The following is a 26,601-nucleotide window of genomic DNA, read 5'->3' on the forward strand; positions in this document are numbered from 1 at the left end:
AGGCCCTAATCTATGGATTTCACTTGACTGGGCAGGATCACCCACTGGGGAGCAAGGCCCAGCCAATCATAGTGAGTTTTTCCCCACAAAAGGGCTTTATTACAAACCGAAATACTCTGTTTCATCAGCTATACGGGTGGTTGGTCTCGGACTACCCCGCAGGTGAAGAAGCCGGATGTGGAGGTCCTGGGCTGGCGTGGTTACATGTGGTCTGCGGTTGTGAGGCCGCTTGGATGCACTGCCAAATTCTCTAAAATGACATTGGGGGCAGTTTATGGTAGAGAAATTAACATTCAATTCTCTGGCAACAGCTCTGTTGGACATTCCTGCAGTCAGCATGCCAATTGCGCGCTCCCTCAAAACTTGAGATATCTGTGGCGTGTGAGGAAACTGCACATTTTAGAGTGGCCTTTTGTCCCCAGCATAAGGTGCACCTGTGTAATGATAATGCTGTTTAATCATCTTGATATGCCACACCTGTCAGGTGGATGGATTATCTTGGTGAAGGAGAAATGCTCACTAACAGGGATGTAAACACTTTTGCTCAAATTTGAGAAGCTTTTTGTGCATATGGAACATTTCTGGGATCTTTTATTTCAGCTCATGAAAAATGGGACCAACACTTTACATGTTGCGTTTATATTTTTGTTCAGTATAGTTCCCTGAAAAGCTTAAGAGGAGAGGGAGATTGCGTTATGGGGGCAGCAGTAGTGTTCATCTTTGTCCTGATTATCCATCCTTTCCCGAAGTGTGTATTAACACACCCCGTAGTGGATTTACGCAGTTCCAGCCAATACTTTCAAATCCATGACACACTTTGGGAGAAGGGTGGAGGGTCTGGATGTACCTATGTTTTCACCTCAGGAGTCCTTGGTGTGTGATATCTTTTTCCACAACAAGGTCTTCAGGTTGTTCAGTATAAGTGAGTGTTCCATCTCCATCTGTTCTGCTGAGCCCCTCAAAGCTATACAGGCATACAGCTGTTTCTCCAGCTCCTCCTGAATATCAGATGGTCCCCCGTTCAGGAGGTAATCCTTCAGCGTGCCGCACGCCTTGGCCAGGTTGGGCTGCGTCACCTCTGGCGTACACCTGTGCTTGGTGAGGTCACAGGAAGTGCGACAGTCGGCACCGTACAGACAGTCCTCGTCCGTGTCGCACTGCCGCTCCCTCATGGCTTTCTGGAAGGTGGCCTCAGGGACAATGTGGCGAGCATCCATCACCTTCAGGTCGTGGCGGTCGTTGTAACCGAAGCCGTCCGCGCTCACGTCACACATGAGGAAGGAGCCGAAGGTGCCATGGAAGACATCTTCAACTAGCTCCAGGAGGCCGATGGAGATCTTGGCTTTGCGGGGCCAGGAAGGCGTGAACCACTGGTCTATGCTGCGTCGTACCCCCGCGGGGATCCACAGCTCCACCGCCCAGGGCAGGCTGATGCCGTACAGGGGAGCGTAGGGCACCTTCTCCATCACATACAGGTACAAAGAAAGAGGGAACGAGAGATGGGTGGTATTACAGTTTTTCTCAGTCGCTTTGGTGCATTTCTTAGATCAAAAGTGCAATTCTTGATACTACTTGTACAAATTCCAAATCATCTAGTCACTTGTGCACATCATTAAAGCAATTTCTTATTCCTTTGAACAAATTGCAATTGCTTTTGTACATATTGCAATTGATAATGTACAAGTGTCAGCTTTTTTCCACATTTTCAATTGCTCATGTCATGTTGATCAAAATATAGTAGATGGTTCTCTGTTGAATAGTCTTACCCCTCAAAACATCTAGGCATTAGTTCCTTGCATAAGCCATTACATGCAAAATTGTTGAACTATTTGTCATAAACTGTCAAGCATAGTTTTACACATTTCTATTAGACCTTTTGTACAAAAATGTAAATTGCTGAATCGTGCAGGTGAAATTAACCCTCACTCATGAAGGAATGTAAAGTGTTAGTTCAACCAACAATCAACCAGTTGTCTAAATTGCTCAAAGGTGCACAACACAGAGTTGCAATTTTCCAATAATGGATGGACCAGGAAACGAACAGGGTCAACAGCCAAGAGGAGGAAGAAGAGGAGCAAGGATGCGTGGTGGAAGGCAAAACAGAGGAAGAGGCAGAAGAGGACATAGGCGCATATCTGATGACATAAGGGCCACTATTGTAGACCATGTTGTCAATCATGGCCTTACAATGGCTGAGGCGGGTCGAAGGGTGCAGCCGAATATTGGGAGATCAACCGTGTCCTCAATAGTACAAACGTTTCGAAGAGAGAACAGGTATGTCCACCAATGTACAGTGCACTGTTACTGTATATAAGCAGTATACTGTATACTTCCTACAATGCTTCATATTACAGTAGTCCACTTGTATTTCACAGCATACAGAAATATACTCTATACAGATACATACTGCACCTTACATGCACCCACCTGTATGTTTTACAGTAAAATGTGTGTTCGCATAGTTTTTGTCTATGTGAAAGTGTGCGATGCATCACTGCATTTTTCCACACATAGGACTGCAAGATTACCTCAAACCGGTGGCAGAGGACGCCTTTTCACACCTCAACAGGAGGAGGCTATTTGCACCATGGTCCGAGCAAACAATGCCATGAGACTCAGGGAAATACAAAGGACCATTATAGAAGACAACGATGTCTTTGAAAACATCCATACGGTTAGCATCTCAACCATCGACAGGGTGCTGCATAGAAACCAGATGAGTATGAAACAGCTGTACCGTGTACCATTCCAAAGGAATGAGGACAGAGTTAAGGAGCTACGGTACCAGTATGTACAGGTAAAACATATATCTATGTAACTACTTTACAGCACCATTTTATAGTGTTACATAGTACAGTAAGCATAAACTGCACACATTTCCATTGCTGTGGAAGGAACATGCAATATATGTACATTTTATGTCACTCTTCCTTACCAAAACAAATTCAACTGTGTGTTCTGGGATATAGCGTATAATGGAGTTGGAATCAAGTGAACCCTCTCACAACTTTGTATACGTGGATGAGGCTGGCTTCAACCTGACCAAATGCAGAAGGCGGGGTCGGAATATCATCGGTCACAGAGCTACTGTGGATTTGCCAGGCCAACGGGGAGGAAATATCACCATGTGTGCTGCTATTTCGGAGCATGGTGTCCTAACCCATATCCCCCTTTTAGGGCCATACAACACCCAGCATCTACTCAACTTTTTAGAGACTCTCTACAGGGCTCTCATCCCTGATGATGAGAGGGGTCTGTTTAGAGAGGATTTGCCAAAGTATGTGGTCATTTGTGATAATGTGAGTTTCCATCGATCAAACATCATAAGGCAATGGTTTGTGACCCACCCGAGGATGCTCATAGAATTCCTCCCACCTTATTCACCATTCCTTAACCCAATTGAGGAGTTCTTTTCAGCATGGAGGTGGAAGGTGTACGATCGTCAGCCACACACACAGATGACCCTGCTGGCTGCAATGGATGCAGCATGTGAGGACACCACAGTAGACGCCTGCAGAGGATGGATAAGGCATTCCAAAAGATTCTTTCCACGTTGCATTGGAAGGGAAAATATCCGGTGTGATGTGGATGAGAATATGTGGGCTGACAGACAGGAACGTCTGGATGTGTAGAGACAGCACTAGAACAGTGCTGTGGGCAAAGTTGTGCCTTAGGGGTGGTTTCCTGTGTTTCTTTCTAATTTAGTTTTTTTTCCTTTGTGCCCCTTGGGTTGTCCAGTCTCTTTCAATCAATAACCCACATACAGTAATATGTAAATAGTACTGTTGAAATTGATATATGCCATAGAAGTGCAGCCTTGTGCATTTTCAATACAGTAACTGTCATCCAAACTGTAGCCTAAGTTTACATCAGGTAATACTGTCAAAGTACACAGTTCCATTGACAACATGCCTAAACATTTTGACAACCTTGTTCGTGAACAATGACTCAATGACTTATCATTCTGATGACACTGACATGATCATTGGCATGAATATTTACTTTTGAGAGATGTACTAAGGATTTTTAGTGACTGACTAGCTTTAGAAACATATCTATTGTATATTGCAGTTTGTACAAATTGTTCTGAGAAATGCACTTATTATTTTGCACATGTTAGGGATGATGTGAAAAATGCACCAAAGCGACTGAGAAAAACTGTAAAAGAGGGAGAGGAGTGAGATGTGATGAATTTCATCACATAAATAAGCTCATGATTTGAATCAATTTGTGTCCTGTTAGCTGTAGTTAATTTTTGTGTTGTCTGAAGAAAATAAAAAATCTGTTTCTGTTCCCACAGGGGAAAAAAAAAAAAAAAAAAAAGTATGCATTCACTAACTGTAAGTCGCTCTGGATAAGAGCGTCTGCTAAATGACTAAAATGTAAATGTAATGTAATGAATCCATAAATGGGCGTTCCTATTAGATTACCTTCTCCATCACGTACAGGTCCCCACAGAAGCCCAGGAGCCTAGGGGTGTGCTCTCTGTCCTGCAGGACTACTGCTAGCAGAAACTCATTGAGCTGGAGCAGGGCCCACATGGAGCGGGCCTCCAGCAAGGAGATGAGGCCGTCTTTGTTGTAGTCGACCACGGAGAAAACCAGGCTCACCAGGTTTGGAAGGTTGGCCTGTTCACCCACCTTGGTCTGGAGAGGAATAAGGGGTAAGAGATACCTTCGTAACAGAACTGCATTAATGAACACGCTAGCCACTAAAGTCATAACACACTAACAAAGATAGCAATAAGTTACATGAATGTGAATACTGTGACAAAATATAAATGTGCATTTATGAAATATTAGTGCCCTGATTATGAATGCATAATGTATGGATTATTAATGTGTTATGAAGACCTTCAAGTAAGTGTTGCAGACATGAACCTATTAATAAAGTGGAAAAGCAGGTAGTCTAATGAATCACACTGGAATGAGATGACAGTACTCTGACCTTGAGGTGGCTGAGGACCATCTCTTTGAACTTATCCACAGAGGTTCCCTTGGTGGGCTTGTTGAAGGGCGATGCCTCCTTCCTGTGCTCCATCTCAGCTCCCAGGTTATAATGAGGAATCTCTTCCATCTGGCACTTAATCACCCCCTCTAGGTCCCCCCAGCCACCTGCGTACACCTGAGAGAGACACACATAGACCCACAACATGCTGGTGTTAGTTATCAGACACAGAAACACTGTAGCGCTAAACACTATGGGTGAATCTCAAAAGTACTTCCTTGATTCCTCGTGTCCTCTCTCCACACCACCTGCCCAATGTCAGAAGGAAGTGAGGAGATGCAGGTGCTCTCCTTCCCTCTTACATTTTGGAAAGGAAATACTTTTGAGATTTAATGTAGAACTAGGATCAGAGTCAGATCTGACCTGGTTGTTAGGCTTGGCAGAGAGACACTTCCCCAGGTACAGCGTGTCTTTCTCACACAGGCTGCTGCAGGCCGAGCCGTCAATCACTCCTTTCCTGTACTTGTCACACTTGGATAAATAGACACACAGACATGGTGTTGGTTTGTATACTGTAACTAACTAGTAGACAGACATGGTGTTGGTTTGTATACTGTAACTAACTAGTAGACAGACATGGTGTTGGTTTGTATACTGTAACTAACTAGTAGACAGACATGGTGTTGGTTTGTATACTGTAACTAACTAGTAGACAGACATGGTGTTGGTTTGTATACTGTAACTAACTAGTAGACAGACATGGTGTTGGTTTGTATACTGTAACTAACTAGTAGACAGACATGGTGTTGGTTTGTATACTGTAACTAACTAGTAGACAGACATGGTGTTGGTTTGTATACTGTAACTAACTAGTAGACAGACATGGTGTTGGTTTGTATACTGTAACTAACTAGTAGACAGACATGGTGTTGGTTTGTATACTGTAACTAACTAGTAGACAGACGTGGTGTTGGTTTGTATACTGTAACTAACTAGTAGACAGACGTGGTGTTGGTTTGTATAGTAACTCACAGGATGGTTTCAATACAATATGGAAGCTGACACTGGAATACTGTATTTGAAGGAAGAGTCTTTTTTTACGCAGTAGGTGGCTCTATCAATTTACTCATTTCATAGAAGGAAATAGAGAACTCACTATGGCATTCTTGCACTCATCTCCACGACACAGCTCTGAGTAGGATGAGTACTCCACATACACCACCCAGCTACCCACAAACACTGCCAGCCACGAGAAGAACAGATACTTCATGTGCAGGTAGGAGAATCGGGCCTGGAACAGAGAGAGCAAGGGAGTGAGAGGGAGAGAGAACAGAGTAGATAAGGAGATAGAGGGGGGAGAGAGAGAACAGAGTAGATAAGGATATAGAGGGGGGAGTGAGAGAACAGAGTAGATAAGGATATAGAGGGGGGAGAGAGAACAGAGTAGATAAGGAGATAGAGGGGGGAGAGAGAGAACAGAGTAGATACGGATATAGAGGGGGGAGTGAGAGAACAGAGTAGATAAGGATATAGAGGGGGGGAGAGAACAGAGTAGATAAGGATATAGAGGGGGGAGTGAGAGAACAGAGTAGATAAGGATATAGAGGGGGGAGAGAGAACAGAGTAGATAAGGAGATAGCGGGGGGAGAGAGAGAACAGAGTAGATAAGGATATAGAGGGGGGAGAGAGAACAGAGTAGATAAGGAGATAGAGGGGGGAGAGAGAGAGAACAGAGTAGATAAGGATATAGAGGGGGAGAGAGATAACAGTAGATAAGGAGAGAGATAAGGAGATAGAGGGGGGAGAGCCCTAACAGAGTAGATAATGAGATGAGGTGGGAGAGAGATAACAGAGTAGATAAGGAGATCGGGGGGAGAGAGATAACAGTAGATAAGGAGATAGAGGGGGGAGAGAGATAGAGGGGGAGAGAGAACAGTAGATAAGGAGATAGAGGGGGGAGAGATAGAACAGAGTAGATAAGGAGATAGAGGGGGGAGAGATAGAACAGAGTAGATAAGGAGATAGAGGGGGGAGAGAGAGCTGGGATGACTTTCATTACATAATAATAAGATCATGATCAGAATACATAAATGGGCATTCCTATTCGAAGAGTTCAGGTGGAACAGCCTCCTTTATTATACTAGAACAGAACTTGACCCAGATATAGTGAGACTGAAGACATGTGTAAACAGCATTTAGTTCATGTGAGTTTGATTATCCACAGTGGAGTAAATATCATGGAATGCAGAAAATGTAGGATAGGTAGGCTATATATTGCCCCACATTTATGTTGCAATAACGATAAATCATATTGCCAAGGAAGCACGAATGTGAAGTTGAGACTACAGGGATTTCCAGTCATTTCCATAAGCAGGCTGGTCTAGTGCCAGTAGTGTAGTTATCCAATGAATGATTGAATAGCTCCATCACTGGGGGGCATAATGAAATATGCAAGTTTAACCGAGATTCAGTATTATAACAATTATGCAAAATAGATGAGGTGAGAGATTAACAGATATAACACAAATCAAATTGTATTTGTCACATGTGCCGAATACAACAGGTGTAGACCTTACAGTGAAATGCTTACTTACAAGCCCTTAACCAACAATGCAGTTCAAGAAATAGAGTTAAGAAAATATTTACTACATAAAGTAAAAAAATTAATAAAAAGTAACACAATAAAATAACAATAACAAGGCTATATACAGGGGGTACCGGTATCGTGTCAATATGCGGGGGTACAGGTTAGTCAAGGTAATTGAGGTAATATGTACATGTAGGTAGGGGTAAAGTGACTATGCATAGATAATAAATAGCGAGTAGCAGCGAGGGGGTGGGGGGTGTCAATGTAAATTGTCCGGGTGGCCATTTGATTAATTGTTCAGCAGTCTTATGGCTTGGGGGTAGAAGCTGTTAAGGAGCCTTTTGGACCTAGACTTGGCGCTCCGGTACCGCTTGCCGTGCGGTAGCAGAAAGAACAGTCTATGACTTGGGTGACTGGAGTCTTTGACCATTTTTTGGGCCTTCCTCCGACACCGCCTAGTATATACAGTGGTGTGAAAAAGTGTTTGCCCCCTTTCTGATTTATTTGTTTGCATGTTTGTCACACTTAAATGTTTCAGATCATCAAACAAATTTAAATATTAGTCAAAGATAACACAAGTAAACACAAAATGCAGTTTTGAAATGAAGGTTGTTATTATTAAGGGAAAACAAAATCCAAACCTACATGGCCCTGTGTGAAAAAGTGTTTGCCCCCCCTGTTATAACACAACTCAACTGTGGTTTATCACACCTGAGTTCAATTCCTCTAGCCACACCCAGGCCTGATTACTGCCACACCTGTTCTCAATCAAGGAATCACTTAAATAGGACCTGCCTGACAAAGTGAAGTAGGCCAAAAGATCCTCAAAAGCTAGACATCATGCTGAGATCCAAAGAAATTCAGGAACAAATGAGAAAGAAAGTAATTGAGATCCATCAGTCTGGAAAAGGTTATAAAGCCATTTCTGAAGCTTTGGGACTCCAGCGAACCACAGTGAGAGCCATTATCCACAAATGGCGAAAACATGGAACAGTGGTGAACCTTCCCAGGAGTGGCCGGCCGACCAAAATTACCCCAAGAGCGCAGCGACGACTCATCCAAGAGATCACAAAAGACCCCACAACAACATCCAAAGAGCTGCAGGCCTCACTTGCCTCAGTTAAGGTCAGTGTTCATGACTCCACCATAAGAAAGAGACTGGGCAAAAATGGCCTGCATGGCAGAGTTCCAAGACGAAAACCACTGCTGAGCAAAAATAACATTAAGGCTTGTCTCATTTTTGCCAGAAAACATCTTGATGATCCCCAAGACCTTTGGGAAAATACTCTGTGGACTGACAAGACAAAAGTTGAACTTTTTGGAAGGTGTGTGTCCCATTACATCTGGCGTAAAAGTAACACCGCATTTCAGAAAAAGAACATCATACCAACAGTAAAATATGGTGGTGGTAGTGTGATGGTCTGGGCCTGTTTTGCTGCTTCAGGACCTGGAAGACTTGCTGTGATAAATGGAACCATGAATTCTGCTGTCTACCAAAAAATCCTGAAGGAGAATGTCCGGCCATCTGTTCGTGACCTCAAGCTGAAGCGAACTTGGGTTCTGCAGCAGGACAATGATCCAAAACACACCAGCAAGTCCACCTCTGAATGGCTGAAGAAAAACAAAATGAAGACATTGGAGTGGCCTAGTCAAAGTCCTGACCTGAATCCTATTGAGATGCTGTGGCATGACCTTAAAAATGCAGTTCATGCTCGAAAACCCTCCAATGTGGCTGAATTACAACAATTCTGAAAGATGAGTGGGCCAAAATTCCTCCACAGCGCTGTAAAAGACTAATTGCAAGTTATCGCAAACGCTTGATTGCAGTTGTTGCTGCTAAGGGTGGCCCAACCAGTTATTAGGTTGTAGGGGGCAATCACTTTTTCATACAGGGCCATGAGGGTTTGGATTTTGTTTTCCCTTAACAACAACCCTCATTTTGTGTTTACTTGTGTTATCTTTGACTAATATTTAAATTTGTTTGATGATCTGAAACATTTAAGTGTGACAAACATGAAACAAATAAGAAATCAGGAAGGGGGCAAACATTTTTTCACACCACTGTAGGTCCTGGATGGCAGGAAGCTTGGCCCCAGTGATGTACTTAAGAGGGAGAGCGAGAGAGGGAGAGCAAGAGAGAGAGAGGGAGAGCAAGAGAGAGAGAGGGAGAGGGAGAGCAAGAGAGAGAGGGAGAGCAAGAGAGAGAGGGAGAGCAAGAGGGAGAGAGAGGGAGAGCAAGAAGGAGAGGGAGAGAGAGAGAGAGACACAGACTGTGCTTGGGGACAGGGAGTCGATGCAGCCATAGGGCTCTGGTCAAATGAAGTGCACTATATAGGGAATAGGGTGTCATTTGGGATGCAACCAGTGACAGACCAAGGAGGGAGGAGACTCAGAGGCCTTCTGTCCTGTTCCCAGTGTCTGTTGCTCCTGCATCTCTGCTTGTTGTAGTCTAGCAACCATCTGCGAGAACAGGCCATGTGACTCGTTCTTCCCAGACCGACTTGGCCACTGTGACAGAGAGAACAACAAATCACTGAACCGAGGAGTGCCATATAATGAGGGGAGAGAGCGAGAGAGAGATATCATCTATATATTCTGTATGAGCCAGTCAATCATGTCATTTAATGTGACCCCATATCTCATCTCTGCGGAACAATCATCTACGTCTTTTGCACATCCAGAGTGTTCTACCCTGTATAACTATATCTATAACATATTACAACCCTTCATTAAAACATCACTCTGCTCACTGCTATAACAGCACATTCATGTACACTATAGATGAGCCTGTTAGTAATGAGCTAGTTTATTCTAATTAGAGAGCAATTGATGGAGAAACAGGCCTTAAATTGGGATATAAATGGGTAGTTGTCTATAGTGGGCCTTATGGAGGACAGTAATACTTCATTAGTACAATGACTATTGATTATGAGCTCTGTAATCAACAACCCAATGGCTCTCTGTGGTAACACATGGTTAGTTACAGGCAGACAGCTAATGTACAATCCTTTTCCTTTCTGACACACTCCAAATTGTTATTGCCTTTTGATAACATTTCCTTCCTGATTCATAATGATTCTAAATGTTCTCTTTTAATGGTCTCAGTAGATCAATAATGGAATTAGTTCAACGCAGCGAGCTAGCTGAGTGGAGGGATAACAGACATTCAGGTAGCCTTTCTAGTCCATCTATTAATGATGACTATGTCCATTGTTTGACAGTGATGGACTCCCCCAGCCTCTTTTCCTCTCGCTCTTTCAGTTCCCATTTGCTTTATCGACATGACTCTGTCTCTCTCTGTATCTCTTCTTCTTCTCAACTTAATACAGTACTTTGAGTGTCAATCTCCATTTCTCCCTCTATGCCATGTTGTGATGCTGTGTGTGGATCTGTAACCACATCTCTTACTCAATTCCCACATTTCATTACCGTCCAATGACTATGGACAGAGTGATGAGCCTACATGATTGTGAGTAAAGGTGAATTCTTGCACCGTCTTTGCCCAGCACCTATAATGTGATGTACATTGGACAACATCACTTTCTAAAGATGAACCCTTTATGCAAATGAGGAAAAGAGAGTCCCTGTTTTCTGAATTGGATTTGAGTTTCTTTCTATAAGAACTCTGTTATTAGTTATGATGCATAAAACTGGGCCTTGACAGATATGCATGCACTCTCTATCTTCCACCCACCCTCTTTCACTGACAGTAAAGATGACTCTTCTTCACTCTGCATCCATCCATCTCTCTCTCTAATCTAATCCTTCTCTCGCTCTCTCTCTATTCAATGGGCCTCTTACTGTAATGTCAGTCCATCACTCTCCTCCTCCTCCTCTTTTGTCTAGTAGAACACTTAGTCATCTCAGTGTTGAGAGCTGTGGTCTATATTGCTCCTGACTAGTCACAAGTCACTGCCCTATTGTGACTGCAGGTCCAGAGCAACCGCTTTTTAGCCTATACTGGCCTGAGTTTCCTCTCTCCCCACAGCCCAGCCTGTGAGCCCTCATTCTGTGTTTTCCCAGCTGTAGTGCCTTGATATTAAACCTAAAATATTCAGCAGCACCTCAACAGCATTCCACAGGACCGACAACTGCTCAGAATGTAATTTACAACAGCATGGTGTGTAGTGTACAGTCGTGGTCAAAATACTAATTTTCACAAAGTCTGCTGCCTCAGTTTTGATGATGGCAATTTGCATATACTCCAGAATGTCATGAAGAGTGATCAGATGAATTGCAATTCATTGCAAAGATCCTCTGCAAAAGGTACAGGGATTGGACTGCTGAGGACTGGGGTAAAGTCATTTTCTCTGATGAATCCCCTTTCCGATTGTTTGGGGCATCCGGAAAACACCTTGGTGAGCGCTACCATCAGTCCTGTGTCATGCCAACAGTAAAGCATCCTGAGACCATTCATGTGTGGGGTTGCTTCTCAGCCAAGGAAGTGGGCTCACTCACAATTTTGCCTAAGAACACAGCCATGAATAAAGAATGGTACCAACACATCCTCCAAGAGCAACTTCTCCCAACCATCCAAGAACAGTTTGGTGACGACCAATGCCTTTTCCAGCATGATGGAGCACCTTGCCATTAGGCAAAAGTGATAACTAAGTGGCTTGGGGAACAAAACATTGACATTTTGGGTCCATGGCCAGGAAACTCCCCAGACCTTAATCCCATTGAGAACTTGTGGTCGATCCTCAAGAGGCGGGTGGACAAACAAAAACCCACATATTCTGACAAACTCCAAGCATTGATAACGTAAGAATGGGCTGCCATCAGTCAGGATGTGGCCCAGAAGTTAATTGACAGCATGTCAGGGCGGATTGCAGAGGTCTTGAAAAAGGACGGTCAACACTAAATATTGACTCTTTGCATAAACTTAATGTATTTGTCAATAAAAGCCTTTGACACTTATGGAATGCTTGTAATTTTACTTCAGTATACCATAGTAACATCTGACAAAAATATCTCATAACACTGAAGCAGCAAACTTTGTGAAGACCAATACTTGTGTCATTCTCAAAACCTTTGACCACGACTGTAGTCCCCCTCTACTACTCTACATGCAGGCTGATCTCTGCCTCGGCCTCACAGAGAACCAGATACACTTGACTTGGGAGGTGTGCCTCAAAATAGGTTTAGTGCCAGACTGCTAACATAATCTGTAGCTTTCCTTGTAATTTTTCGGTGGCATTCCCTGGTCAACTAATCTGAAGACCTGATACACTTGACTTTACACTGAGTGTACAAAACATTAAGAACACCTGCTCTTTCCATGACATAGACTGACCAGGTGAATCCAGGTGAACGCTATGGTCCCTTATTGATGTAACTTGTTAAATCCACTTCAATCAGTGTAGATGAACGGGAGGAGACAGGTGAAAGAATAACTTTTAAGCCTTGAGACAATTGAGACATGGATTGTGTATGTGTGCCATTCAGAGGGTGAATGGGCAAGACAAAACATGTAAGTGCCTTTGAATGGGATATGGTAGTAGGTGCCAGGCGTGCACCGGTTTGTGTCAAGAACTGCAACGCTGCTGGGTTTTTCACGCTCAACAGTTTCCCGTGTGTTTCAAGAATGGTCCACAACCCAAAGGACATCCAGCCAACTTGACACAACTGTAGGAAGCATTGGAGTCAACACTGGCCAACATCCATGCCCCAATGAATTGAGGCTGTTCTGAGGGCAAAAGGGGGGGTGCAACTCAATATTAGGAAGGTGTTCCTAATGTTTGCTATACTCAGTGTACTGTATATACCTTATGTTTAGCGTGAGCATAATCTGTAGGTGCCCTAGTACTTTCCCAGTGTTTTTAACAAACCTAAACTGAGAGAACTGTAATAATCTTGGTTAACCCAGAACTAAAGTATTGCGTAATTGGTCAGACGCTCGATTAAGTTCAGGGTCCATATGTGTTAAGGGAAGACATAGAAAGAATCAGAACTGGAACGAAGAGCTCCTCCCTCTCTCTTTGCAAGTTACAGGCAAGTCTATGGGCCAAATGTTCCCTCCCCTTCCGAAATTCGAAAGATGCTAACACCTGTGAAAACAGGATTTGTCCAAAGCACCGGAACTAATACTGCTCATTACCTCACGCATGTCGTTGTACATATCATGACAGATCTACGGTAACATTTATGTTTACGTCGTCTGTCCCCGGGAGTTTAAGAGAACTGCTACAAAACACCATGATCACACAAACAATGTACTGCGTTTCATATTGATTCTTGCGTAGGTAGGTGTTGTAAATTGCATCCAACTGCAAAGTCATTATATGGATAACACTCTGAATGAAAACAAATATGTGGTTGGTCTTTAAAAATCAATGTTTTGAGGGCTTTCATAGGCTGCTGTGGGGAAAGAACAAGGCAGCGTACCAAATGGCTCCCTATTCCCCATATAGTGCCCTATGGGCCCTGGTCGAAAGAAGTGCACTATAAAGGGGATGGAGCCCTAAACAAACACAGCTAATGAAGCAGCATTGATCCTGGCTGTTGTGACTTCTTGTTATTAATTACCAGCTGTAGTCAGAGCTGTGGTGATGCAATGGGGTGTGTGGACGGGCAGTGTGGCAAGAGTCAATATAGTGCACTACTTTGGCCCTACGATCCCTGCTCAAAAGTAGTGCACTATATAGGGATGGAGCCTCAGCCTTTGCTTGTCCACTAAATAATCATGCATCACATCGGGTCTTGGGTTTTACTTCCTTAGTTAGAACTGCACAAAGTGTAATTGATTATCCCCTACATATTGTATGTCTGAAACATGTTAGAGATACCAACATGTCAATAGACACACAGAGACCACTGGTGCACTGGGACTATAGTCTAACTAACCCTAACCACAGTCCAGCCTTTTTAATCGACACTGAGCAGAGGTCCAGATATTGCGTCTGTGCAACTTAAGGATGAACAACAAATACATGGACAAAGCACTTGTTATTTGTGACCTGAAACTGCTCTTTGGTATCCAAATACGCAGGGAGAGAAGATAGAAGTGGATCAAGAGCGGAGAACATTTCTACGCTGACACTTGTTTTTGCAGCCCTGCTCACCACTCATCCATTATTCATGATCATAAAGCTAGTCCTCTTTAATGGGCACTCTCTCCAGCTGTGAAGAGAGAGAAATGGAAAGAGAGAGATGTAGAGATGGGGGAGAGAGATGGAGAGAGAGATTGGGAGAGAGGGGGATAGAGAGATGAGGAAGGGACATATGAACAGGGAGAGGAAAGGGTAAGGGGGATACCTAGTCAGTTGTACAACTGAATGCATTCAACTGAAATGTGTTTTCCGCATTTAACCCAACCCCTCTGAATCAGAGAGGTGCGGGGGGGCTGCCTTAATCGACATCCACGTCATCGGCACCCGGGGAACAGTGGGTTAACTGCCTTGCAAGGGATGAAGTTGTAGGGGAGAGAGAGGAGATGAAGCAGGGATGAATGGAGAGGGATAATTAACCGTTTGTGTCACACAGACAAAAGCAAACCATTTTCCTCCCTAATAGTCTAGATGGGGAACACTAATAGGCTTATGCACAGTGCACACCCACGGGAATCATCAAGCGTGGAAGATGTTTTCTGGGGGAAATGGTGAGAGCTTATTTTTGTGCCACCTGTGTAAACTCTCTGCTTATATCTCTCTCTCTCTCGCTCTCCCTCTCTCTCTCTCATAGGAGTTACGCACCAGTAGCTCATTTGTCCCAGCATCCATCTCTCTTACTCCCAGGACTCCGACTCTCAAAAGGAAGGAGAGAAGGAGGTATCACTATTATTTGCTGTGTGCACTGTGCAGGCTCAGAGAGATGTCACACTCTGTGCATCCCAAATGGCCCTCTATTCTCTACAAAAGCACTATATAGGGAATATGGTGCCATTTGGGAATCACACACTGTCTCTATTTGTGTGCACAGTGCAGACTCTGGGAGATGTAACACTGTCTCTGTCTGTGCTGTGTGCAGGAGCTACACGCTGCCTGGGTGATCTGACTCATCCCAGTCCCAAGTCGGACAGCAGACAGCAGGCAATAAGAAAGACGCCATCCCCCCCTCCTGGTCGAGGACACACCCCAATCCCCACACTGACTCAACACTGCGACAATAATACTACATGTTAACAGCAGTTTTTGGGCCAGTTGTTCATGTTTCACTTACATACTGTGTAGATACAACAGGCCGTGAACATGGCATATGTAAGTTACAGTCTCCTCACATACATGAATGCAAGTATACACACACCCTTTTTAGCTCTCCTCTTGTGTCACAGTACAACGTGACATATCAAAAGCATTTCATTCGGACTTCCTGCTCTTCTGCTCCAGATCAGTTAATCAGTTCAGCCTATCAAGCATGTCCAAAATGAAAATGAAGTTTACACCTAAGGAGAGTGGGAAGAAATACTAACCAGCTAAATGCTGCATCTTAAGTAATATTGATTAAATTAGGCTCCCACCAAGTCCTCTGGGACAAGCTTAGACCTCAGACAGTATGTGAACACATGCTGATAGAGTCATGCACTGCAGAGAATGGAGAGGAGGCGATATGGGAGAGAATGGAGAGGAGGCGATATGGGAGAGGATGCGATATGGGAGAGAATGGAGAGGAGGCATTATGGGAGAGAATGGAGTGGAGGCGATATGGGAGAGAATGGAGAGGAGACGATATGGGAGAGGAGGCGATATGGGAGAGAATGGAGAGGAGGCGATATGGGAGAGGAGGAAATATGGGAGAGAATGGAGAGGAGACGATATGGGAGAGGAGGCAATATGGGAGAGAATGGAGAGGAGGCGATATGGGAGAGAATGGAGAGGAGGCGATATGGGAGAGGAGGCGATATGGGAGAGAATGGAGAGGAGACGATATGGAAGAGGAGGCAATATGGGAGAGAATGGAGAGGAGGCGATATGGGAGAGAATGGAGAGGAGGCGATATGGGAGAGAATGGAGAGGAGGCGATATGGGAGAGGAGGCGATATGGGAGAGAATGGAGAGGAGGCGATATGGGAGAGAATGGAGAGGAGGCAATATGGGAGAGAATGGAGAGGAGGCGATATGGGAGAGAATGGAGAGATGAGAGCATGCAGGTGTTCCCCCGAGGAGAGAGAACTGTGGAAAGATGAGGTGACAAACAGCTCCTCCTTAAACCTCCCCACATCAGAGTTTAACTGCAAATAAGGAACTGACTAAAACATACATACAATATATAATTTTGAACCATTTGCTCTGTTCTGTTTATGTGTGTTCTAGTTAGCACTGTCAAACTGTGCCAACATCAAATATGATCAGCATCGTCATCATATCCCTCTATTGCACGTACTGACACAGTTCCTCATATTCAGGCTCGGGCCACATGGCTATATCAGACCTGGTTCTCTCTCTTACTTCACAGGGACAAAACTGGTGGGTGGGCAATGGGCATCGGTCATTTTAATTCCTAATTGCCACACAAAAATAGAGCAGTGCCTGATCACACGTTCACACTGTTAAATAGCTGACAAATCACAACAGACAAGTCTGTAGGCTACCCATATTAAAATGTGCAGCCAGGGCTATGTGTTTGGTGATATCAACTATGGCTTTCACACAGGCCCATAGGACTCTGGTCAAAAGTACTGCACTACATAGGGAATAGGGTGCCATTTGGGATGAGTCATTCCCAGGGTCTAAATCTGGTGGTAAAGGACTCAAGGAGCATTGGATGTCAGATCTGGATTACTGGGTATAGTAAACTGGAGCCAGCATGGCAGGATTACCCCTGTCTCCTGGCAGACAGACAGGCTCCATGGAGCAGTTTTATCTCGGCTGGGCTCTGCGCACCCTGACAAACATGGCCTTCCACAGTACAGTGGCTTGCGAAAGTATTCACCCCCCTTGGCATTTTTCCTATTTTATTGCCTTACAACCTGGAATTAAAATGGATTTTTTGGGGGGTTTGTATCATTTGATTTACACAACATGCCTACCACTTTGAAGATGCAAAATATTTTTTATTGTGAAACAAACAAGAAATAAGACAAAAAAACAGAACTTGAGTGTGCATAACTATTCACCCCTCCCAAAGTCAATACTTTGTAGAGCCACCTTTTGCAGCAATTACAGCTGCAAGTCTCTTGGCGTATGTCTCTATAAGCTTGGCACATCTAGCCACTGGGATTTTTGCCCATTCTTCAAGCTAAAACAGCTCCAGCTCCTTCAAGTTGGATGGGTTCCGCTGGTCTTCAGCAATCTTTAAGTCATACCACAGATTCTCAATTGGATTGAGGTCTGGGCTTTGCCTAGGCCATTCCAAGACATTTAAATGTTTCCCCTTAAACCACTCAAGTGTTGCTTTAGCAGTATGCTTAGGGTCATTGTCCTGCTGGAAGGTGAACCTCCGTCCCAGTCTCAAATCTCTGGAAGACTGAAACAGGTTTCCCTCAAGAATTTCCCTGTATTTAGCGCCATCCATCATTCCTTCAATTCTGACCAGTTTCCTAGTCCCTGCCGATGGAAAAACATCCCCACAGCATGATGCTGCCACCACCATGCTTCACTGTGGGGATGGTGTTCTCGGGGTGATGAGAGGTATTGGGTTTGTGCCTGACATAGCGTTTTCCTTGATGGCCAAAAAGCTAAATTTTAGTCTCATCTGACCAGAATACCTACTTCCATATGTTTGGGTAGTCTCCCACATGCCTTTTGGCGAACACCAAACGTGTTTGCTTATTTTTTTCTTTAAGCAATAGCTTTTTTCTGGCCACTCTTCTGTAAAGCCCAGCTCTGTGGAGTGTATGGCTTAATGTGGTCCTATGGACAGATACTCCAATCTCCACTGTGGAGCTTTGCAGCTCCTTCAGGGTTATCGTTGGTCTCTTTGTTGCCTCTCTGATTAATGCCCTCCTTGCCTGGTCCGTGAGTTTTGGTGGGCAGCCCTCTCTTGGCAGGTTTGTTGTGGTACCATATTCTTTCAATTTTTTAATAATGGATTTAATGGTGCTCTGTGGGATGTTCAAAGTTTCGGATATTTTTTTATAACCCAACCCTGATCTGTACTTCTCCACAACTTTGTCCCTGACCTGTTTGGAGAGCTCCTTGGTCTTCATGGTGCCGCTTGCTTAGTGGTGCCCCTTGCTTAGTGGTGTTGCAGACTCTGGGGCCTTTCAGAACAAATGTACAGTGAGGGAAAAAAGTATTTGATCCCCTGCTGATTTTGTACGTTTGCCCACTGACAAAGAAATGATCAGTCTATAATTTTAATGGTAGGTTTATTTGAACAGTGAGAGACAGAATAACAACCAAAATATCCAGAAAAACGCATGTCAAAAATGTTATAAATTGATTTGCATTTTAATGAGGGAAATAAGTATTTGACCCCCTCTCAATGAGAAAGATTTCTGGCTCCCAGGTGTCTTTTATACAGGTAACGAGCTGAGATGAGGAGCACACTCTTAAAGGGAGTGCTCCTAATCTCAGCTTGTTACCTGTATAAAAGACGCCTGTCCACAGAAGCAATCAATCAATCAGATTCCAAACTCTCCACCATGGCCAAGACCAAAGAGCTCTCCAAGGATGTCAGGGACAAGATTGTAGACCTACACAAGGCTGGAATGGGCTACAAGAGCATTGCCAAGCAGCTTGGTGAGAAGGTGACAACAGTTGGTGCGATTATTCGCAAATGGAAGAAACACAAAATAACTGTCAATCTCCCTCGGCCTGGGGCTCCATGCAAGATCTCACCTCGTGGAGTTGCAATGATCATGAGAACGGTGAGGAATCAGCCCAGAACTACACGGGAGGATCTTGTCAATGATCTCAAGGCAGCTGGGACCATAGTCACCAAGAAAACAATTGGTAACACATTACACCGTGAAGGACTGAAATCCTGCAGCGCCCGCAAGGTCCCCCTGCTCAAGATAGCACATATACAGGCCAGGAATGATGCCTATGACCCCAAGAACACCATCCCCACTGTCAAACATGGAGGTGGAAACATTATGCTTTGGGGGTGTTTTTCTGCTAAGGGACGATGGACGGGGCCATGTACCGTCAAATCTTGGGTGAGAACCTCCTTCCCTCAGCCAGGGCATTGAAAATGGGTTGTGGATGGGTATTCCAGCATGAAAATGACCCAAAACACACGGCCAAGGCAACAAAGAAGTGGCTCAAGAAGAAGCACATTAAGGTCCTGGAGTGGCCTAGCCAGTCTCCAGACCTTAATCCCATAGAAAATCTGTGGAGGGAGCTGAAGGTTCGAGTTGCCAAACGTCAGGCTCTCGAAACCTTAATGACTTGGAGAAGATCTGCAAAGAGGAGTGGGACAAAATCCCTCCTGAGATGTGTGCAAACCTGGTGGCCAACTACAAGAAACGTCTGACCTCTGTGATTGCCAACAAGGGTTTTGCCACCAAGTACTAAGTCATGTTTTGCAGAGGGGTCAAATGCTTATTTCCCTCATTAAAATGCAAATCAATTTATAAAAATTTTGACATGCGTTTTTCTGGATTTTGTTGTTGTTATTCTGTCTCTCACTGTTCAAATAAACCTACCATTAAAATTATAGACTGATCATGTCTTTGTCAGTGGGCAAATGTACAAAATCAGCAGGGGATCAAATACTTTTTTCCCTCACTGTATATATACTGAGATCATGTGACAGATCATGTGACACTTAGATTGCACACAGGTGGACTTTATTTAACTAATTATGTGACTTCTGAAGGTAGTTGGTTGCACCAGATCTTATTTAGGGGCTTCATAGCAAAGGGGGTGAATACATATGCACGCACCACTTTTCCGTTATTTATGTTTTAGAATTTTTTGAAACAAGTTATTCTTTTCATTCCACTTCACCAATTTGGACTATTTTGTGTATGTCCATTACATGAAATCCAAATAAAAATCCATTTAAATTACAGGTTGTAAAGCAACAAAATAAGAAAAACATCAAGGGGGATGAATACTTTTGCAAGGCACTGTATGTAGCCTATGTGGAGATGAAATTTAGGACAACTGCGATAACTTCAGCCACATGCAGTGCAATGTCTGATACTATTACGAGGAGTAAGTCGGAAAGCAGAGCCAACCGTAGACAATACGCCTTTTGATCCTAAGGATTTGTTGAATGATTTGTGGAACGATTTATAATCTCTCCTGGCCGTTTACGCAAGATTTTGGTTCTGGTTTGACAAGATTCAATTATTTGTGACATTCTGGGAAATTCTGTAGGCTACGGGGAGTACCATTTTTAAACAGTGCTCTGCATAGATAAACATAATTACAATGAATCCATATCTCCTAGTAAGACTGCAGAACATCTGCTTGGGGTTTTAAATATGTTTCTATGAAATTAGCTTGTCCTATTGGAGCGACGAACCGGCGAGTGACGGTGTTCCAGTCATGCTATGCCCTCATTAGGAAGAAGCAGAGTGGCCTAGAAAACCCTCCGTGGGACAGAGGTGGCGTACACACACGCACAACACACACACAACACACTCCCCCCTGTGACTGCTGTCACTTTTCACTTACATGGCTACTCACACACAGGGGTGTGAAGGAAAAACACACACAAATACAGGGGTGTGAAGAAAACGGGAGCAAAACGGAACGCAGCTCACAGTGGGACTCCTGGCTGAACAAATCAACAGACAGATGAGATGATGAGACCAAGGTTATCTATTCAGGCTAAATAATAAATTACCAGGGTGCTATTTAATAGATAAATTGATCACTGGGGGAAAAAAACTATAAACATTAACCATATCTAACTAAATAAGAGGTTGGGCTCTATAATTTTCAGAAAACACAACCCGCATTGTAAAGGTTGGATCTCCTACATGGTCTCGTAAAAACTTGGAAAGCTGAGATATACAGTGCATTCGGAAAGTATTCAGACCCCTTGACTTTTTCCACATTTTGTTACGTTTAGGTTTTTCCCTCAATCTACACACAACACCCCATATCGACAAAGCAAAAACAGGTTTTTAGAAATGTTTGCAAATGTATTAAAAATAAAACACGGCAATATCACACATAACTATTAAGACCCTTTACTCAGTACTTTGTTGAACCACCTTTGGTAGCGATTACAGCCTTGAGACTTATTGGGTATGACGCTACAGGCTTGGCACAACTGTATTTGGGGAATTTGTCCCATTCTTCTCTGCAGATCCTCTCAAGCTCTGTCAGGTTGGATGGGGAGCGTCACTGCACAGCTATTTTCAGGTCTCTCCAGAGATGTTCGATCGGGTTAAAGTCCGGGCTCTGGCTGGGCCAATCAAGGACATTCAGAGACTTGTCCCGAAGCCACTCCTGTGTTGTCTTGGCTGTGTGCTTAGGGTCGTTGTCCTATTGTAAGGTGAACCTTCGCCCCAGTCTGAGGTCCTGAGCGCTCTGGAGCTGATTTTCATCAAGGATCTCTCTGTACTATGCTTCATTCATCTTTCCCTCGATCCTGACTAGTCTCCCAGTCCCTGCCGCTGAAAAACATCCCCACAGCATGATGTTGCCACCACCATGCTTCACCGTAGGGATGGTGCCAGGTTTCCTCCAGAAGTTACGCTTGGCATTCAGGTCAAAGAGTTCAATCTTGGTTTCATCAGACCAGAGAATCTTGTTTCTCATGGTCTGAGAGTCCTTTAGGTGCCTTTTGGCAAACTCCAAGCGGGCTGTCATGTGCCTTTTACTGAGGAGTGGCTTCCATCTGGCCACTCTACCATAAAGGCCTGGTTGGTGGAGTGCTGCAGAGATGGTTGTCCTTTTGGAAGGTTCTCCCATCTCCACATGGGGAACTCTGGAGCTCTGTCAGAGTGACCATTGGGTTCTTGGTCACCTACCTGACCAAGTGGCCAGCTCTAGAAAGAGTCTTGGTGGTACATCACTTTTTCCATTTAAGAATGATGGTGGCCACTGTGTTCTTGGGGACCTTAAATGCTGCAGAATTGTTTTGGTACCCTTCCCCAGATCTGTGCCTCGACACACTCCTGTCTCGGAGCTCTACAGACAATTCCTTCGACCTCATGGCTTGGTTTTTGCTCTGTCATGCACTGTCAACTGTGGGACCTTATATAGACGGGTGTGTGCCTTTCCAAATCATGTCCAATCAATTGAATTTACCACAGGTGGACTCCAATCAAGTTGATCAATGGAAACAGGATGCACCTGAGCTCAATTTCAAGTCTCATAGCAAAGGGTCTGAATACTTACACCACCAGTCAAAAGTTTGGACACACCTACTCATTCATTATTTTTTTTTTACATTGTAGAATAATAGTGAAGACATCAAACTATGAAATAACACATATGGAATCATGTAGTAACCACAAAGGTGTTAAACAAATCAAAATATATTGTATATTTTAGATTCTTCAAATAGCCACCCTTTGCCTTGATGACAGCTTTGCACACTCTTGGCATTCTCTCAACCAGCTTCATGAGGTAGTCATCTGGAATGCATTTCAATTAACAGGTGTGCCTTCTTAAAAGTTAATTTGTGGAATTTCTTTCCTTCTTAATGCGTTTGAGACAATCAATTGTGTTGTGGCAAGGTAGGGGGGGTATACAGAAGATAGCCCTATTTGGTAAAAGACCAACTCCATATTATGGCAAGAACAGCTCAAATAAGCAAAGAGAAATGACAGTCCATCATTACTTTAAGACATGAAGCTCAGTCAATACGGAAACTTTGAACGTTTCTTTAAATGCAGTCGCAAAAACCATCAAGCGCTATGATGAAACTGGCTCTCATGAGGACCGCCACAGGAATGGAAGACCCAGAGTTACCTTTGCTGCAGAGGATGTTCATTAGAGTTACCAGCCTAAGAAATTGCAGCCCAAATAAATGCTTCACAGAGTTCAAGTCACAGACACATCTCAACATCAACTGTTCAGAGGAGACTGTGTGAATCAGGCCGAATTGCTGCAAAGAAACCACTACTAAAGGACACCAATAATAAGAAGAGACCTGCTTGGGCCAAGAAACACGAGCAATGGACATTAGACCGGTGGAAATCTGTCCTTTGGTCTGGAGTCCAAATTGGAGATTTTTGGTTCCAACCGCCGTGTCTTTGTGAGACGCGGTGTGGGTGAACGGATGATCTCCGCATGTGTAGTTCCCACTGTAAAGCATGGAGGAGGAGGTGTTATGGTGTGGAGGTGCTTTGCTGGTGACACTGTCTGTGATTTATTTAGAATTCAAGGCACACTTAACCAGCATGGCTACCACAGCATTCTGCAGCGATACGCCATCCCATCTGGTTTGGGCTTAGTGGGACTATCATTTGTTTTTTAACAGGACAATGACCCAACACACCTCCATGCTGTGTAAGGGCTATTTTACCAAGAAGGAGAGTGATGGAGTGCTGCATCAGATGACCTGGCCTCCACAATCCCCCAACCTCAACCCAATTGAGATGGTTTGGGATGAGTCGGACGGCAGAGTGAAAGAAAAGCAGCCAAAAAGTGCTCACCATATGTGGGAACTCCTTCAAGACTGTTGGAAAAGTATTCCAGGTGAAGCTGGTTGAGCGAATGCCAAGAGTGTGCAAAGCTGTCATAAAGGCAAAGGGTGGCTATTTGAAGAATCTCAAATATAAAATATATCATGATTCGTTTAACACTTTTTTGGTTACTACATGATTCCATATGTGTTATTTCATAGTTTTGATGTCTTCACTACTTTTCTACAATGTAGAAAATAGTAAAAATAAAGAAAAACCCTTGAATGAGTAGGTGTGTCCAAACTTTTGACTGGTACTGTATGTAAATAAGGTATTTCTGTTTTAAATTTTTAATGAATTTGCAAACATTTCTAAAAACCTGTTTCGCTTTGTATTATGGGGTATTGTGTGCAGATTGATGAGGATTTGTATTTATTTAATACATTTTAGAATAAGGCTGTAACGTAACAAAATGTGGAAAAAGGGAAGGGGTCTGGATACTTTCCGATTGTACAAAACATTATGATCTTTCCATGACATTGACTGACCAGCTGAATCCAGGTGAAAGCTATGATCCCTTAATGATGTCACTTGTTAAATCCACTTCAATCAGTGTAGATGAAGGGGAGGAGACCGGTTAAAGAAGGATTTTTAAGCCTTGAGGCAATTGAGACATTGATTGTGTATGTATGTCATTCATTGGGTGTTCTTAATGTTTTGTACACTCAGTTTTGTACACTAAATTGGGGGGAAAGTAAGGGAAATCCAAAATATCATAATTATTCATGATTCTTAACTTGCTTGTACAGTTTTAAGACCGTCTACAATACTTTTTCCAGAATTGTAAACATTTCCACCTTATTGACCAGTTATTATAGGCCTTTTATACAACAGGTTAAATTGTGTGCGTTTCCAATGGCACCATATTCCCTATGGTGCACTACTTTTGACCAGAGCCCATAGGGTAAGACATAGAGTATGATATAATTAAAAGGTTTTAAATGGGAGGTCAATAGGATAGATAGCATAAGGAGCACATACACGGACAATGCAAATAAGAGGGCTGATTTAAATACAACATAAGATTGCAAACAAGAACATTATTTATCTACTAGACCTTGGGATTGAATGCAGTGCTCACATTCATGGGAAAAAAAAAACTTGTGTGTCCTGTCTTGTGTGAAAGCTGGATGATCCCTGTTGCTACAGAAACGGTGAGTAGTTTACTGAATTGGACCAATGACTGCAGCTCTTGGGCATCGACTGCCGTATTGGTAATGAAAGTGCCGTATTGGAAATGAAATAAAATCAATCGGATACTCAAAAGGAAACATTTGTATCAGAAGCAACAGCCTCATGAGCATCAATGATGGCAATGACAACCATATAAAAGGCCAACATTATAGGCTACCGAAGATTAAAATATTGCAAATGAATGTATATGAAATCGTGTCCAAAAGAGCCTTATAATGTTCAAAGTAGCCTACCATACAGGAACATGAATAATCCCAACTATCCAATGGTGAATAGGTGATTGTCTGATCACGACAAAGTATAGGAAATATTTCCTACTGGGCTTACCTGTATGTAGATAGGCTTCCTCAGCCAGACCCATGAAAACAGACCTCTTGCCATGGCAAATAGAGCACATCTCACAACACTAACCTGCCGGAGGAAGAAAACGCCATAAAAAGCGAAACATAGAAATCTAATCTTGTCTTCTGCACAATTATTCTGGCTTCTGGTGTAGCAATAATTAACCACAGTGTGTATAACAAATAATAACAGTCCATTTCACCAAATCATTTCTCCTCCCCCGTCAAATAAGCTCTTCCTTTGAAGTGCGCCTTCCGTGCTGCAAAATAGCAGACACTAGAACGCTGCAGTACTCTTGCCCGCTAGATAGAGTGGGAGGGGATTGTATAGGAAAGGGGGTCCTTGATAAAGGCTTATAGATTACAATACTGTCACAAATGTTAAAGGCCCAGTGTAGTCAAAAACATGATTTTCCTGTGTTTTATATTTCCACACAATGAGGTTGGAATAAAACTGTGAAATTGTGAAAATGATGATAATGCCCCTTCAGTGGAAGAGCTGTTTGAAAAGGCCGCCTGAAATTTCAGCCTGTTTTGGTGGGATGGAGTATTGGCCTGCCTGGAGACATCCCCAAGCGGTAAATTAGTTAATAGACCAACAAGAAAGAGCATTCCAAACCTTTCTGATAATAACAGCTGTTTTTCAGTTTCCCCCTCCCCCAGACCATTCCTAGCAAAATTCTTGCTTGAGAAATTGCTCTTTGCTAAGGAACTGTTGTTGTTTCTTTTTGACCATTTTAATTGAAAACAATCACAGTAAGGTACTTAATTGTTAGCCAGAAATGATTTGCTATTGAGATAAAAACGTCTGCTTTAGACCTTTAAAGAAAAGCTGTTCGGTAGACTGCTACTATATACTGGATCTATCTGAACAGCACACATACAAAGTGTCACAGAGTTTCTATAAGGTCTTTGGTCTTACTAAAACGGTTACAAAGTAACATGCGCGTTCTGTTACTTTACATCAGTCAATCATGAAGCAGAACGCAGAGCGCGGCATTCCTATCATGTTGTAAAACAACACCACTTCCTCCAGCATGTAGAGAGAAGTGTGGAGT

At 43.4% G+C, this 26,601-nt stretch overlaps 1 protein-coding gene across 1 annotated transcript; it reads right to left on the reverse strand.

The window, feature by feature from the left end:
* Positions 1–566: 566 nt before the first annotated feature.
* Positions 567–25,607, reverse strand: dipk1ab (divergent protein kinase domain 1Ab). The gene is made up of 6 exons (XM_084164091.1): positions 25,530–25,607; positions 6,104–6,238; positions 5,371–5,478; positions 4,948–5,124; positions 4,431–4,646; positions 567–1,457 (listed from the first exon to the last, which is right to left on the reverse strand). The coding sequence occupies exons 1-6, from the start codon at positions 25,581–25,583 to the stop codon at positions 861–863; spliced, it is 1,287 nt and encodes a 428-aa protein (XP_084020217.1). The 5' UTR covers positions 25,584–25,607; the 3' UTR covers positions 567–860.
* Positions 25,608–26,601: the final 994 nt, after the last annotated feature.

This window comes from Coregonus lavaretus, assembly GCF_964263955.1.
Source record: "Coregonus lavaretus genome assembly, chromosome: 6".
NCBI lineage: Eukaryota > Metazoa > Chordata > Actinopteri > Salmoniformes > Salmonidae > Coregonus > Coregonus lavaretus.